The sequence below is a fragment of the Sitophilus oryzae genome, unplaced genomic scaffold (assembly GCF_002938485.1).
Source record: "Sitophilus oryzae breed Bouriz unplaced genomic scaffold, Soryzae_2.0 scaffold_1494_pilon_pilon, whole genome shotgun sequence".
Classification (NCBI taxonomy): domain Eukaryota; kingdom Metazoa; phylum Arthropoda; class Insecta; order Coleoptera; family Curculionidae; genus Sitophilus; species Sitophilus oryzae.
Window position 1 is genome coordinate 1,134,121 of NW_022146163.1, and position 13,889 is coordinate 1,148,009.

General features: G+C 32.3%; 1 protein-coding gene across 1 annotated transcript in view; it reads left to right on the top strand.

Moving 5' to 3' along the window:
- LOC115877473 (DNA repair protein complementing XP-G cells homolog) overlaps positions 1-7,588 on the top strand; it is a 28,180-nt gene extending 20,592 nt beyond the window's left edge. Inside the window, exons 8-9 of the mRNA XM_030893627.1 lie at positions 5,157-6,169; positions 7,214-7,588. Of these exons, the coding sequence (XP_030749487.1) occupies positions 5,157-6,169; positions 7,214-7,465 (1,265 nt within the window). The 3' untranslated portion in view covers positions 7,466-7,588. The remainder of the gene's footprint in view (positions 1-5,156; positions 6,170-7,213) is intronic.
- The last annotated feature ends 6,301 nt before the right edge of the window (positions 7,589-13,889 follow it).

Below are 13,889 nucleotides of genomic sequence, written 5' to 3' on the forward strand. Positions count from 1 at the left end.
AGGTAAAATATAGGAGGTACCGCAAAAAGTTAAATACAAAAGTTATAGGATTTTTAAATATGGTAATTACCTGCTGATGATGTTAGCGAAACGCGCGTCCAGTGTAAAAGTAAAAGTGTTTTGGTGTATTGTGGTGATTTAGTGTTTTTATTTTGCTGTGTAACACCAAAGGTTCCAACCCTCAACTGTAATGGTAATTACCTATTGGGAAAAGTGGAAATCGTCCGATTTTCACCAAAATTGGTATACACCCTATTTTGAGGTCGTAGATTACGAATCTGAACTTGTTTCCTGGCGGTCTCTTACCGTTTTTCAGAAAAACGGAAAATTATGTCAACATTGAATTTTTCTTAATTTCCGCTGTATAAAGTAGTAATATCACTATATTTTCATTATATTATAGTTTATCTAAGAGCTGTTCTTGATTGTGGATAGAAAAATACCCTAAATTTTACTGAAAAACACTTTTCTTAATAAAATAAACAAAGAAAATTTCCACCAAAACTGACAAGATTGACACTTGACCGTTCATATATCCTTCTTTCTCTCTCCTATGCAACGAGAGAGACAAATATAATCTAGACCTGATCTAGAAACTGAAAATTTGCAACCTTGTCATGTCTTGTATTTTTTCGGGGGATTAGGGAGTTTAAATAAAATACGTTTTATTTAATATACTTTTTAATAAAATAAGTATATATTTAATTAAACTACAATAATAATCCAACATTCAATGTAGGTTTTGTTCAACTTCGTCAACAACATTTTTCTAAGAAGTTTATCAATATATAATATTCAAGCTTACATTAATTTTAACATTATAATAGGAGGTGTCTGTTAAGTAGATATCTTAATTAATTAATAGTAATTATGTCAAATAGAAAAAAGTTGCAGTCCAGCAGAGGCCACGTGGAGGCGGGACAAATCTCTGCCAGGAAAGGGATGAGGGTGGGATCATTTCGCTCGCCATTTTCTAGGATATATGAGAGTAGTTGTGGATAGAATAATAAATTGGGTTTGGTTAAGGTTAAGTTGGTTTGGGTTTTGGTACAGTTTTTTTTTGTTTTGTTTTTGTAAATCATTCAATCGTCCACTCTTACAATAAAATAGAGGCACAGTAATCCACCTAACCGTTTTGCTCCATACTGGCAGAGGGGGATAGACATTTGAGATATATTTAAAAAATTCATGGTACATCTCTTGATGTTTGGGTGTTCGAAATTTCCTCCGAAATAAATGTTCCGCCAAATAACCGGGAAAATTATCTTTTGCCCGGCCATATTTAGGAACATTTCCGCGCAGATCCATGCTCTCTCAATATTTTGCGTGTGTGCTCCATACAAGTCTAGTGTTCATACAAGTGTACTTCATAGTGTGTGCTTCATACAAGTCATAGTGTCTGGATCGACAAAATTTTGAGAGTGGTTTACCGTCAGATGTTGGAAACCTTCATCTGCCAAGCAGTTGTACGATTTCCAACAATCCGATATTATTGTAGTACCCGGTAGTACCCATTCTTGAATAACCGCCAGCAGATGCTCCTTCGACCGTTCTTCAACGGGTACCAAAAAGAGCTTTTTTGATTCCCGTTCGATTCCTCCGAAAATCCATTGACCGTCGATTACTCTACCTCTATTATATTTTCGTTTGCCCATCTTACATTCGTCGATCTCTACAATAACCCCTGGGCCCCCCACCTTTTGGGAGTTATCAACCAGACAAATTAAGCAAACTTCCCTGCAGAAATTTGTCCAGTTGACAACAGTATCGGACGCCAATTGCAGCTCGACTATCATCCCCTCCTGCCCGTGATTATGGGCTAACCAGTAAAACACGAACTTACAAATTGTCTGAATGTCCAAATGCGCCTTCTCAAAAAAAGTTCCCCTCTTTGCCCCAATTTTAAACGTATATTTAGTCCCCCTTTTTTTAGACAAATACACTGTATTAGTGCAACGAAATCTAAATTTATCGCGTGCGTAAAATTTGCAGGGTACATGGCATCTTGGACAATTTATAGGTTCGATAGAAAATACCCCATGAGAAAATAAAAAATTATTTAGTTTACCCTCATCATTGACTATATTATACATACCTCCGACGTCCAAAGTGCATCCATTGCAGGGCTCCATTGCTAAATACTTACTTGTCTTCAGTCGCAGAAAAAAGTTCTAACTGCACCTCGTGCACATTAATCAATAAAAATCAGTTGGAAAAATCGTTAGAATCTAACGGTTTTTGCCTTGGAATGTAGGGGAAAATATTTCCCTTTCTATGAATCTGGTAATCCCAGAGAGGGCGAAAAAAACGCGCTAAATTTACGTTTATATTACGCATTGGCAACGTCGCTTTAAATGTCAGAAACGCATAACCCAACATTTTCAGATTGTTTACAAATTTATTTTAGCAAATTTTCCTCTATTATGCATAGAATTGGTAAAAAAAAGTAACAGAAAATAGCACAAACCTGATTGTTTATTGAATACCTAACAAAATATGTGCGAAAAAAACTTAAAAATACGAGAAATTAAGAAAAATTCAATGTTGACATAATTTTCCGTTTTTCTGAAAAACGGTGAGAGACCGCCAGGAAACAAGTTCAGATTCGTAATCTACGACCTCAAAATAGGGAGTATACCAATTTTGGTGAAAATCGGACGATTTCCACTTTTCCCAATAATTACCTTAAATATCTATTTGCGAGTAATAAATTTAAGTATACAGAGTCGGTCATAAAGCTGTGTCACATCAAACTTTATTTTTTTTTAAACGAAACCCCCTGTATATTATTGCATATTTCAATTCTTTCAATTGTAAACAATAATCGTAATTCGTAATACCCAATGTACATAAATTGAAGAAGTGAAATGTTAAACAAAAATTTTGTAATTTCCGCGCGGACTTGCTATACTCTCATTTTATACATCTATAAATGCTAACTTGAGAATTAATGTCAAATAGTATTAAGTATCACAGTTTCGGCAAAATGGCATATGGCATCGTTAAATGAAACTGAACATATCGAAATTAATTAAATCAAATTGTTTAAGTGATATTTTCATAAGTCAATAACTCGGAAACGGTTGGTATGAGCTACATTGTGTGTATTTTGATTTTTGCTTAGAATTGAAGGAAGAACCGAAATATGCAATAATATACCGGGGGTTCTATTTAAAAAAAAAGAAACTTCGATGTGCTACGACTTTATGACCGACCCTGTATACCTAAATTTAATACCCGTTAATAGATATTTATAAACCCTATAACTTTTATATTTAACTTTTTGCGGTACCTCCTATATTTTACATAATAATCGACCGTTTCCATACATAAAAGCGACCCTGTATACTGTATAATCACAGATTAGGTATCCTGTAAGTATACAGATAAAAATCTTGTCCCTAATTCGTGGTACGAAAATTGTTTTTTATGACGATGAGCAAACGAGTAAATTTTCTTGTGCGCAAAAATAAACTCCCGTTTAAACAGCGTAATAACTGGGCCGGTCAGGCGCTATGCTCAATTTTAGAGGCCGCTTGTGCGCAAACTAGTAGCCTAACTAGTGCGCTACTCCGAAAATTGGAACCACGAAAAACAATGCTTTTGACGATAAGTTTATAATCTGTGGTATAATCGTCCACGCTGATTTAAGGTAGGTTCATATATACGCTAATTGCAAATATCGCAAAAACCCGTTTTTTACGTAGTTCATATAATAACGAAATTCGCAATGAATTCTAGGAATATTTGTGTTTTTAAGCACATGTTGAAAAGGTCACTTGAATGAAGAATTTTATTTATGGGTTTACTTCAGGTTTATTTTTATAAGTATATTCTTGTGTAATAGATGAAGCTACTTATTTTTGGCGTAGAAGACGCTCTATTGCTGTATATTTATTAATAAAAAAATAAACAAAATACCACAAAAATAAAATACATAAAACAACTGGAACATGTGAAAGATTTAAAAAGTAAAAACAGCAAGGAGAATATCACAATTTAGTGCAATAGATGAAACTTCGAAATTTTTTTTAGAAACTACCATAGAATATCTGTAAAGGATTTTATTCTCGATGGTTTTGGAAATTTTCCAACAACATTACCAGTTTGCAGTCAAAACATTGAATTTCATACTATAAATTTAAAGAAAATGATATTAGATTGTAAAAAAATAAATATAATGATTATGTACAATTTTTCATACCTTTTTAGTCTATTCCCTCTCAACCAATGTTTATATTGTCATAATTATATAAAAAAATATATTATAACCTAAAAACTCAAAACTCGCAGCGAATATTCGCAAAATATTAAAACAACTTTGTGTCAATTTTTCCACCTCTGTATTTTTTTTAAATCGACCAATGAACCTACCTTTAGTTGCATCATCCTGTATATTTTCAGAAGAGTAGTAAGAGTAATATTTAAAAAAAAATAACTACAAAAGTTCAGAGTGAGCCAAATTGGGCACTTTTAAAGGGAAACCCCCTTTTCTATAAGAGATAAACGAAAACTAATATTGGAGTTTGGAGCTCAATTTTTATCAAAAACATGATGGTAAAAACCGCACATTGATATCTGTTACCGTTTCGGAGTTACGGGGTGTTTTTCAAAAATGTGCATTTTTAACAAATTGCTCTAACTTTTTTGCTACGGATTTTTTTTTTATTTTTGTGAAAACATTTCCGAAGCACCTTTTTAGTAGAATTTAATGGTTATATTTTTTTAATTAATAATTTAGAGTTATTAACAGTAAAATGGATTTTTTATTTGGGACACCCTGTATATTTTTAATTAACTGAAAAGAACTTAAAATTACTTCTTCTTTAACCATTAAATTCTACGTAAAAACGTGCTTTGGAAATGTTTTCATAAATATTATGCCAAATTTTCCATAGCAAAAAATTCAGCGATTTGTTGAAAATGCACATTTTTAACAAATGCTAATGACACGGTAACAGATATCATGTGCGGTTTTTACCATCATGTTTATGATAGAAATTGAGTTCCAGACACCGATATTTATTAAGTTTAGTTTTTTTTAAGTTTCTTTTTAAAAGTGTCCAATTTGGCACATCCGCCCACCCTATACACATTACAATATCTTATAAATATTGATAAATAAATTAAATGTTTATATTTTTTTTAATTTTCAGATGAGCCTACCAAAGATTTAAGTAAACGAGTCAAATCCGCACTTATAGGTATGGGAAAAGATCCCTCAGAAATAGCAACTAATGAAAAGGAATTAAAGAAAAAGGAGAAAAAACTACCAACAAAGGGAAAGAAATCTAAGGAACCAGAAAACGGTGAAGAAGTCACAGCTCCTGAGTTTACTAAGAAAAATCGTACTTTAAAAGATACGGAAATCAAGGAAAAAATTGATAACGAAGCTGAGGAAAAAAATGATACCTCAAAGAAGAGATCAAAGGTAGATAAATCAGCACCTGTTCAATTGAAGAAACTGAAATCTAAACCAATATCTAATGAAATGGGAAATGATAGTTCCCAAAATAAGGAAACCAATCAGAAAAATGATAATGAAGCACCAAAAAAGAGATCAAGCAGCTCTAGAACTCGCAAATCTGAGACAGTTCCAAAGTCAGAAGAAACCTCAAGTTCTGCAATGCTACATCAGGAAAAAATTCAACCAGAGGGAAAAAATGAAGATGATATAATGGAAAAAAATAACACAATTAGGAAGAAAAGGCCAGTGAGAGGAGCTAGTTCTCAAAATAATGAAACTAATCAGAAAACTGATATTGAAGATGCAGAAAAGAATGTCGTACCACAAAAAAGATCAAGAATTTCTAGAGTTCCACAGTCTGATGCAGTTCAAAAGCCAGAAGACCCTACAAGTTCTGCCATGCCACTTCAAGAAGCAACTGAACCAGACGAAGAAAATGAAGATGATATTATAACGGAAAAAATTAACATAATTAGGAAGAGAAGGGCACTGAAAGAAGCAAAATCTTCAGTTGGTAAAAAAGATGCAAATTGTAGGAAAGAAAAAGCGAAGAAACTAATTGAAGAGGCTATTACAGAAGATCTAGCTGTGGATGAAGAAATGAAAGTACTGTCACAAGTATTAAAAGAATCTAAGGAAAAGGCAGAGAAGATTAACAAAGATGCCGAAAAACAGTTTGAAATATTAGAAGGGAAATTATTGGTGAGTATATTATGTTAGATAATTTCTTCTCGACTGATTTTTTTAACTGGAAACCCCCATTTTTCTTCTTAGTTCATTAATCGTTAAAAATAAAGGTTACCTTTATTTTTTACTGCAAATAAACTAAATAAACAAGAATTGAGGTTTTCATTTTAAAAATAAAGTGTATTTTTTGAATTGTTCTTTTTATTAAATTTTTATAAACATCCTGTAACAAATTCATTAATTTATAAGTAAATTTCTATACATTCATTACTACTATACATTTATTAAAAAACTATTGATGGGGAAAACTGTTTTATCCTTTATTATCATTGGGCTTACCACTTTTTCGATCGTTACCACTTTTCATGACGCTAGCTCATGTGTCACGGCCTTGAATATTTACTCCCAGCGCGCGTAAACAAGTTTCACTGCAAAAACAAAAAGAAAATTGATAATTTTAATAATCCGCGTTGCCACCTCTAGCCCATATGTAAACTTCTATCCGCGCTGGCATGCTTCTTATTAAATTATCAACGTTGTCTTGGGATATGTTTTCTCATTCTGCTAATGTTGCATGAATACGCTATGCAACATTTCCTGGATTGTTTTGACCAGCTCTATCTCTTTTGAATTGGTCCCACAAGTGTTCGATAGGGTTAAGATCTGGTGAACATGCAGGCCAGTCCAAAACTATGACACATTCCGTTTCAAGACATTCTCTAGTCACTCTGCTGGTATGGGGAGATGCGTTATCTTTCATGAAGTTAAAATTATTCTCAATTCAGTGGAGTAAAAATACATTTAGTTTTGCCTATGTATATCACAAAAGCCATTACAAATTCCAGTATGCTAAATTTTAAAGAGGACACTATTATAGAGTATTTTTGTTTAAAAATTAACAAAGATTTTGGATTGTAGATTTTTCAGTTATTAGTTTTAAAAAATGTCTATTTATTAAAACCAACCCAAAAAAATTATGACCATTTCCGAGATTTCAATGATATGAGTCAAAACATTTTCGAAAGATGGACACTGTGTAAATATTAAATTGAATTACAGGAGTCGCTTCCTGGTCCATCAACTTCAACCTCACAACCACCACCCAAGAGACCAATCGCTAGATCGACTAAGGTTCCCAAAAAAGAAGTTATACCCCAGAAGGAAAAGGACAAAAGCCTGCTTCTGAGGAATAAGTTGAAAGCGATCGAAACGTTTAGGAAAGGAAAACGAGGGCCTGGTTACGTTCAGAAAAAAGAAAAGCGAAAGATGTATCCAAAGTTGGATGCCGAGCTTTCTGAAGACAGTCAATAAAGTACAATTTTTAATATGTTAAAATAATATGTATTCATATCATATTGTGTTATGCCTTTTTTTATGTAATTTATTTATGTATATATTTATTATGGTTATGCTTATATTTTTTAAAATAAACCTTTGTTTTATTAATAGTTGCAATTATTACATATAATTGGAGGCAGTTTTTACATACAGTGTGTACATAAAGTATGGAATAAATTCATTTTCTTAAACTAGGATTTTAGTACAAAAAATGAACACGTCGATCTATTTTTTAAAAGGGGCTCTTTTTACGCATCTCACCTTCCCTCTAGCTTTACCCCCCGAGCGGGGGTGAGTGGCACCCTTAGTTTTTGTAATGGGAAGGGGGGTCGAGTGATACCTTATTTTAAAGGTATCTTTCTCCAGATTATAGCCCTAGAGTTTGAAGTTGCTAGTGTCATCTTTGTTAACATGACAGCTTGTCAAAATTCCTAATTTTATTAGTTTTGTTGTGGTTTTGTCAAGCTGCCATATTAACAGAAATTACAGTAGGTAGCAGCTTCAAACTTTTGGGTTACAATGTGGAAACATATGAGGTATCATTTTTCAGATTAAACACTTAAGCCCTCTCAGGGGGTGAAGCTGGATCCTGGGTAATATGCCTAAAACCTGTTCTCTTGATAAATAAATCCACTAGTCTAAGCATTTGAAATCGTCATCATCCAGCTTTACCCCCTGAGAGGGGGTGAGTGGCACCCCTAGTTTTTGTAATGGGAAGGGGGGTCGAGTGATTATTCGACCTTATTCTCCATCTCCTCTATTTATTTAGAGGTCTCTCGCTACAGATTATAACCCTAGAGTTTGAAGTTGCTACCGTAATTTCTGTTAATATGGCAGCTTGACAAAACTAAGAAAATTAGGAATTTTGACAAGCTGTCGTGTTAACAAAGATGACACTAGCAACTTCAAACTCTAGGACTATATAATCTGGAGCGAGAGACCTTTAAAAAGGTATCACTCGACCCTCTTCCCATTACAAAAACTAAGGGTGTCACTCGCCCTCACTCAGGGGGTGAAGCTGGAGGCAAGGTATATGCCTAAAATGTGCCCCTTCTATAAAATAGATCGATGTTTAGGTATGACATTTTACAAATAAATGTTTAGAACCAAAAATCAAAAAATATATAGACAAATATGACAGCTACTTTTTATTAAATCGGATATGTCAGTAACTGGAAAATAATTTATTATCATTTAAACATTCAAATTTGTCTCTAAATTTGATCCTAAAAAACTTTTAATGAATAAGTTGCATTAAAAACCTTGTGTACTTTTAAATATAAAATATAGTTCATATCAAATAAACTTTTAGTCACGTGATTAAGCTTGGCCGGCACAACCTTAGATTAACAATAGAAGGCACAACGTTGCCCACTTATTTTCTGTTAATCAAAATCTATACTAATATATAAAATCCTTAAGTGACTGACATACTGATTAATCACGATCCTGCTCAAACCACTCAACGTAAGAAGCTCAATTTTGCATACAGGTTGATTCTAGGGTGTAGAGGTTCGATAAGAAGGGATTTTTCGAAATTCCAATTCCAAGAGGGTGAAACAAGGGTGAAACCACTCCTCAAATATTACAATATTTTTTATTTAAAAACGGTCAAGTTTCCGAAAAAAAACCTTAAATACGTATATTTTATTTTGTTTTTTTACATATTTTAAGATTTTTTAAAAATGTATACAGGGTGTTTCGAAAAATCTGGTCATTGATTAATCACGATCCTGCTTAAAGCGCTTGACGTAAAAAGCTGATTTTTGGAAAACAGATTGACTTTAGGGTGTAGAGGTTCGATAAGAAGGGATTTTTCGAAACTAGAATTCTAAGGGTGAAACTATCCCTCAAATATTAAAATATTTTTTTATTTAAAAACCGGTGAGTTTTTCGGAAATACTCTTAAACACGTATATTTTATTTTGTTGTTTTACATATTTTACGATTTTTTATAAATTTATACAGGGTATTTCATAAAATATGACCATCGAGTCATCACGATTCTGCTTAAACTGCTTGACGTTTAAAGCTGATTTTTGGCAAACAGATTGACTGTGGGGTGTAGAGGATCGATAAGGAGGGGTTTCTCGAATCTCAAATTCCAAGAGGGTGAAAACGCCCCTCAAATATTACAATATTTATTTTTTAAAAACCGCTTAGTCTTTCGGGAAAACGCTTGGACAAGCATAATTTATTTGGTTTTTTTTATTTATTTTGAAATTTTTTAAAAAATCATACAGGGTGTTCCAAAAAGTTGGGTAATTTCTTAACCACGATTCTGCTAAAAATGCTTGACGTAAAAAGCTTATTTTTGGCAAACGGATTTTTCGAAAGTCAAATTCCAACGAGATGAAACTACCCCTCAAATATTACCAAGTTATATAATAATATCGCCATATTGTTTTTTCTCATGCTGACATAAATATACGCAAATTTTATCCAGTTTGTATTTTAATGGAAATTCTGGCTTTGCTTTATCATCACCATTACAAATGATTAATTCGACGCGAACGAAGTCGCTGGTACACGCTAGTATTTTAGGAAACAAAAATAAATTATTTATAAATATATAAACAGTTATTATTTATCAACAAAACTCACCTCCTTAACAGCACTAAAGGGACATAAAGGGCCATTAATTACTACCGCTTTCCGGTTCAAAATATTCTAATAGAGTTGCGATGAGTTTTTTTACGGCTATTAAGCTGTCTTGTACATTTCGCACTAAAAGAGTTCCTAAAAAGAGCAATGTTCGACTGCAAGGACTGCTAGTAAAAAGTTTTAAGCTTAAAGTATCACAATACAATTCATTTAAACCAAAAACTCGTAATACCAAATTAAAATATCAAAACGAATGAAATGTCAAGAAATAAATAAATAAATGTGACAACTTGATATTTTTTACAGCAGAGCTACCATCTGAATCCTCAGCGGGAAATTTAAATTCCAGTTAGTCAGCCCGGCGCCAAATATGCCCATGTTTGGCAACAACGAATTTAAAAATCGCGCCCTCGATTACGTAACTAAAAGTTTAATTAGTATCAAATATAGGTCATTCCTGGTAGTTACTATTAAGGACAAAACATAAAACAAATAGAGTTCTGGAAAGTACATAATTTATTAATATTAGGAAAAAATTTCGTTTTTAATAAAAAAATGTAACACTGCTTTTTCTTACGTAGAATAATTTAGGAGTCGTATCGTGAAACTAAACTATTAAATAATTACAAGTAAATTATTATAAATAATGGATTTAATAACAAAAACAAAGAAAGGCCAATAATCCTACATTATAACTTAATTTTAATTAATCAAAACTGACTTAACACATCTTTAGTACATTTTTAAGATCATATTTTTACTTTTTATGATGTTAAACTGTACTTTAATTTAACAGCCTGTCTTACACAAATACCCTTAGCTTTTAATTTGTTTCATTTGAAAAATTGTTTTAAAAAAATAAAATAGAAAAATTATCTTACATATCTACCGAGTGACAGCTGATGTGATTTTAGAGATCTACACTAAAGTGGTCGCACCTAAAAAAGGAGCTAGGAGCGTCAAATGTTTTGCCGGTGAAAGCGTTAGGCAGTGCCGCGCCAAATAATTCGAAATGTTATTTTATAGCATTAGAACAAACTAATAACTAAACTCACACTCATGGCTTACCCAACTGTCGAAACGCAAGCAAAGTGCGGTCACTGTCACTATACAGGGATGTGTTTGATAAGATTTCCCATTTTGCTGTGTTTTAAAGGATTTCTCGTTTATGAGTGGAGATACAAAGATGCGGTTTTCACATCACTTTGTTACTTTTTTATGAAACAAAATGTACTATACACAGCTTCGTCCCAGCCTTCTGGTTGAAACGTTATGTCTAGGTGCACGTTAGGTTAGGTTAGGAAAAACTAGAAAGCTTTCTGCACTAAGTAATGCCCAGCTATAGCCTGGTTACGAAAGCAGCCTGTGCTTCACCCAGGAGAGAGGGGGTCCTAGGATCGATCCCCGACAAATGTAGAACTTTTTTTGTTTTTTTTACAGCTTTTTAATTTTTTTCGAAGCTGTCGGTAATTAAATAGCCTGCGGCGTATTTTGGTTGCGTCGGTTAATCGTTTTTTTTTGTTTAGATTGCACGCAAAATACCCGTTTCGCGTGCACCGAAGCTTTATTTTTCGTACACGTTAACGCGCATCTAGACACAGCGTTTCTGAAATACAGGGGCAATTTGAAAATGTCGCATTTTTCGACCCCTTCGTATCGCGGTTTTCTTATAACTTATCGAAAATGTGAAAACTGAATTTCGTAGTTTTTCAAGTAGAATCAATTTACAAAAGAAAAAAGTTTAAAAAATGTTTGCTCGTTCTACAATGGTTAATCCCGTTTATACTTTTCCAAATTTCCATACCGTTTTAGAAAAGTAAAAAAAAAACATGAAAATATAGTTGAATTTTCCAGTTGAAGTCCTAAAAATCAAAACGTGTTTCTATGGTAATATAATTTCGTTTTTTTTTATGGATTTTTATTGATAGAATTTTAATTAGCGTCATAGTTTTCGTTGTTTTAAAATGTCAGAGAAGCACAAAATTTATTTAGTTTAATGCTACAGAAAGGGTGATAATACTTATCGGAAAATGTTTACTTTAACAACAGCAAACATATGAAGTTAATCAAAAATGATCTACCAAATAATGAAATCTAAATTATATTACCATACAAACGACTTTCGATTTCTAGGAAAAAATCAACCATAATTTTAAGTTTTTTTTTAATTTTCTCTAAAACGATATGGAAATTTGGAAAAGTATAAAGGGGATTAACCATTTTAGAACAAGCGGAAATTTTTATGAACAATGCATTTTTCTCAAAATGTCAATAATAAAAAGTTTTTCCTCTTGTAAAGGCTATCCGGGGACATACGGTAGTATATATATATTTTCATTAATAAGGCAAAAAATGCATTATTTAACTTTTTAACATAAATCAACCTAATTTAAGAGTATTAGGTATTCTTTCATTTTATTTAATTTAACCATATAATTTTGCTTTCCATTGTGTTATCTTAATAAACTGCACAGAAAATAAACAGTGTGTGCAGCTTTTAGATAACACGCTGTTAATAAGTGTTACTGATATTTTTGATGCACTTGTGCAATAATTCTACACACAGAAACTAGCGTGGAATAGCCAGTAACCAAAATTTAACGTTGACTAAATTATTTGATTGGTTTGTTTGGCTGTTGTTAATGTTAAAAAGTTAAATAATGCATTTTTTATGTTGTTTATAGCATATAATATTTTTAGAAAGCTCATACCAAGACAAACACAATAAAATAAAATAATATACAGGCTATCACATTTAATAAAATAAAAGTTTGGCTTATATTTCAAGAATGGTAGTTCCCAGCGAAAATCTATAGTTACGTTACTTTATGTGAAAAACTCTTTCGGACTCAGTTTTCACCTTTTCCATAAATTGTAACACGAACGGAGACAAAAAATGCAACATTTTCAAATTCACCCTGTAATTAATAAGAAGGCTAATCTGCTTACAAATCTGCCTGCCGCACCTTTAGTTTCATAAAAAAGTACTGTGAACTGTGATGTGAAAACCACATCTTTGTACTTACACTAATACCAATAAGCGAGAAAAACTGTAAAACACGCGAAAATGGGACACCCTGTACAGGGTGGATCAAATTCAACGCGTTTAAAGGGAAACACCCTTTTCTATAGGAGATTGAGAAAAACTAATATCGGTATCTGGGGCTCATTTTTTATCAAAAACATGATGGTGAAAACCGCACATCGATATCGGTTACCGTTTATGAGTTATGGGGTGTTTTTCAAAAATGTGCATTTTTAACAAATCGCTGTAACTTTTTTGCTATGGAAAATTTTGAATTTTTATGAGAACATTTCCAGAGCACTTTTTTACATAGAATTTAATGGTTTAAGTATATTTTTTTTAAATTAATAATTTAAGAGTTATCAACAGGAAAATTGATTTCTTATTTGGGACACCCTGTATATTTTAAATTAAATGAAAAGAACTTAAAATTACCTTTCACTCTCACTGAGTTAATGAATTCCGCGAGAAATGTTTAAAAACGGTCCCGTCTCTCCATGACAGAAGACGGTCGACATTTTGAACACCTGTAGCAAAATCTCATGTTTTGGTTTGCTATTAATTTGAATTTTTATTAATATAGTGTTTAAATGTGTTGATGTTGTTAAGTATAGTTTAAATTGTTATAAAATTCTGCCTCTCTTATTGCAAATATTATTTGCAACTACTCACAAATGCCTCACTACTACAGGGTGTCCCATATAAAAAACCAAATTTTCTGTTGATAATTCTTAAATTATTAATTAAAATTTTTCTATAGCAAAAGAG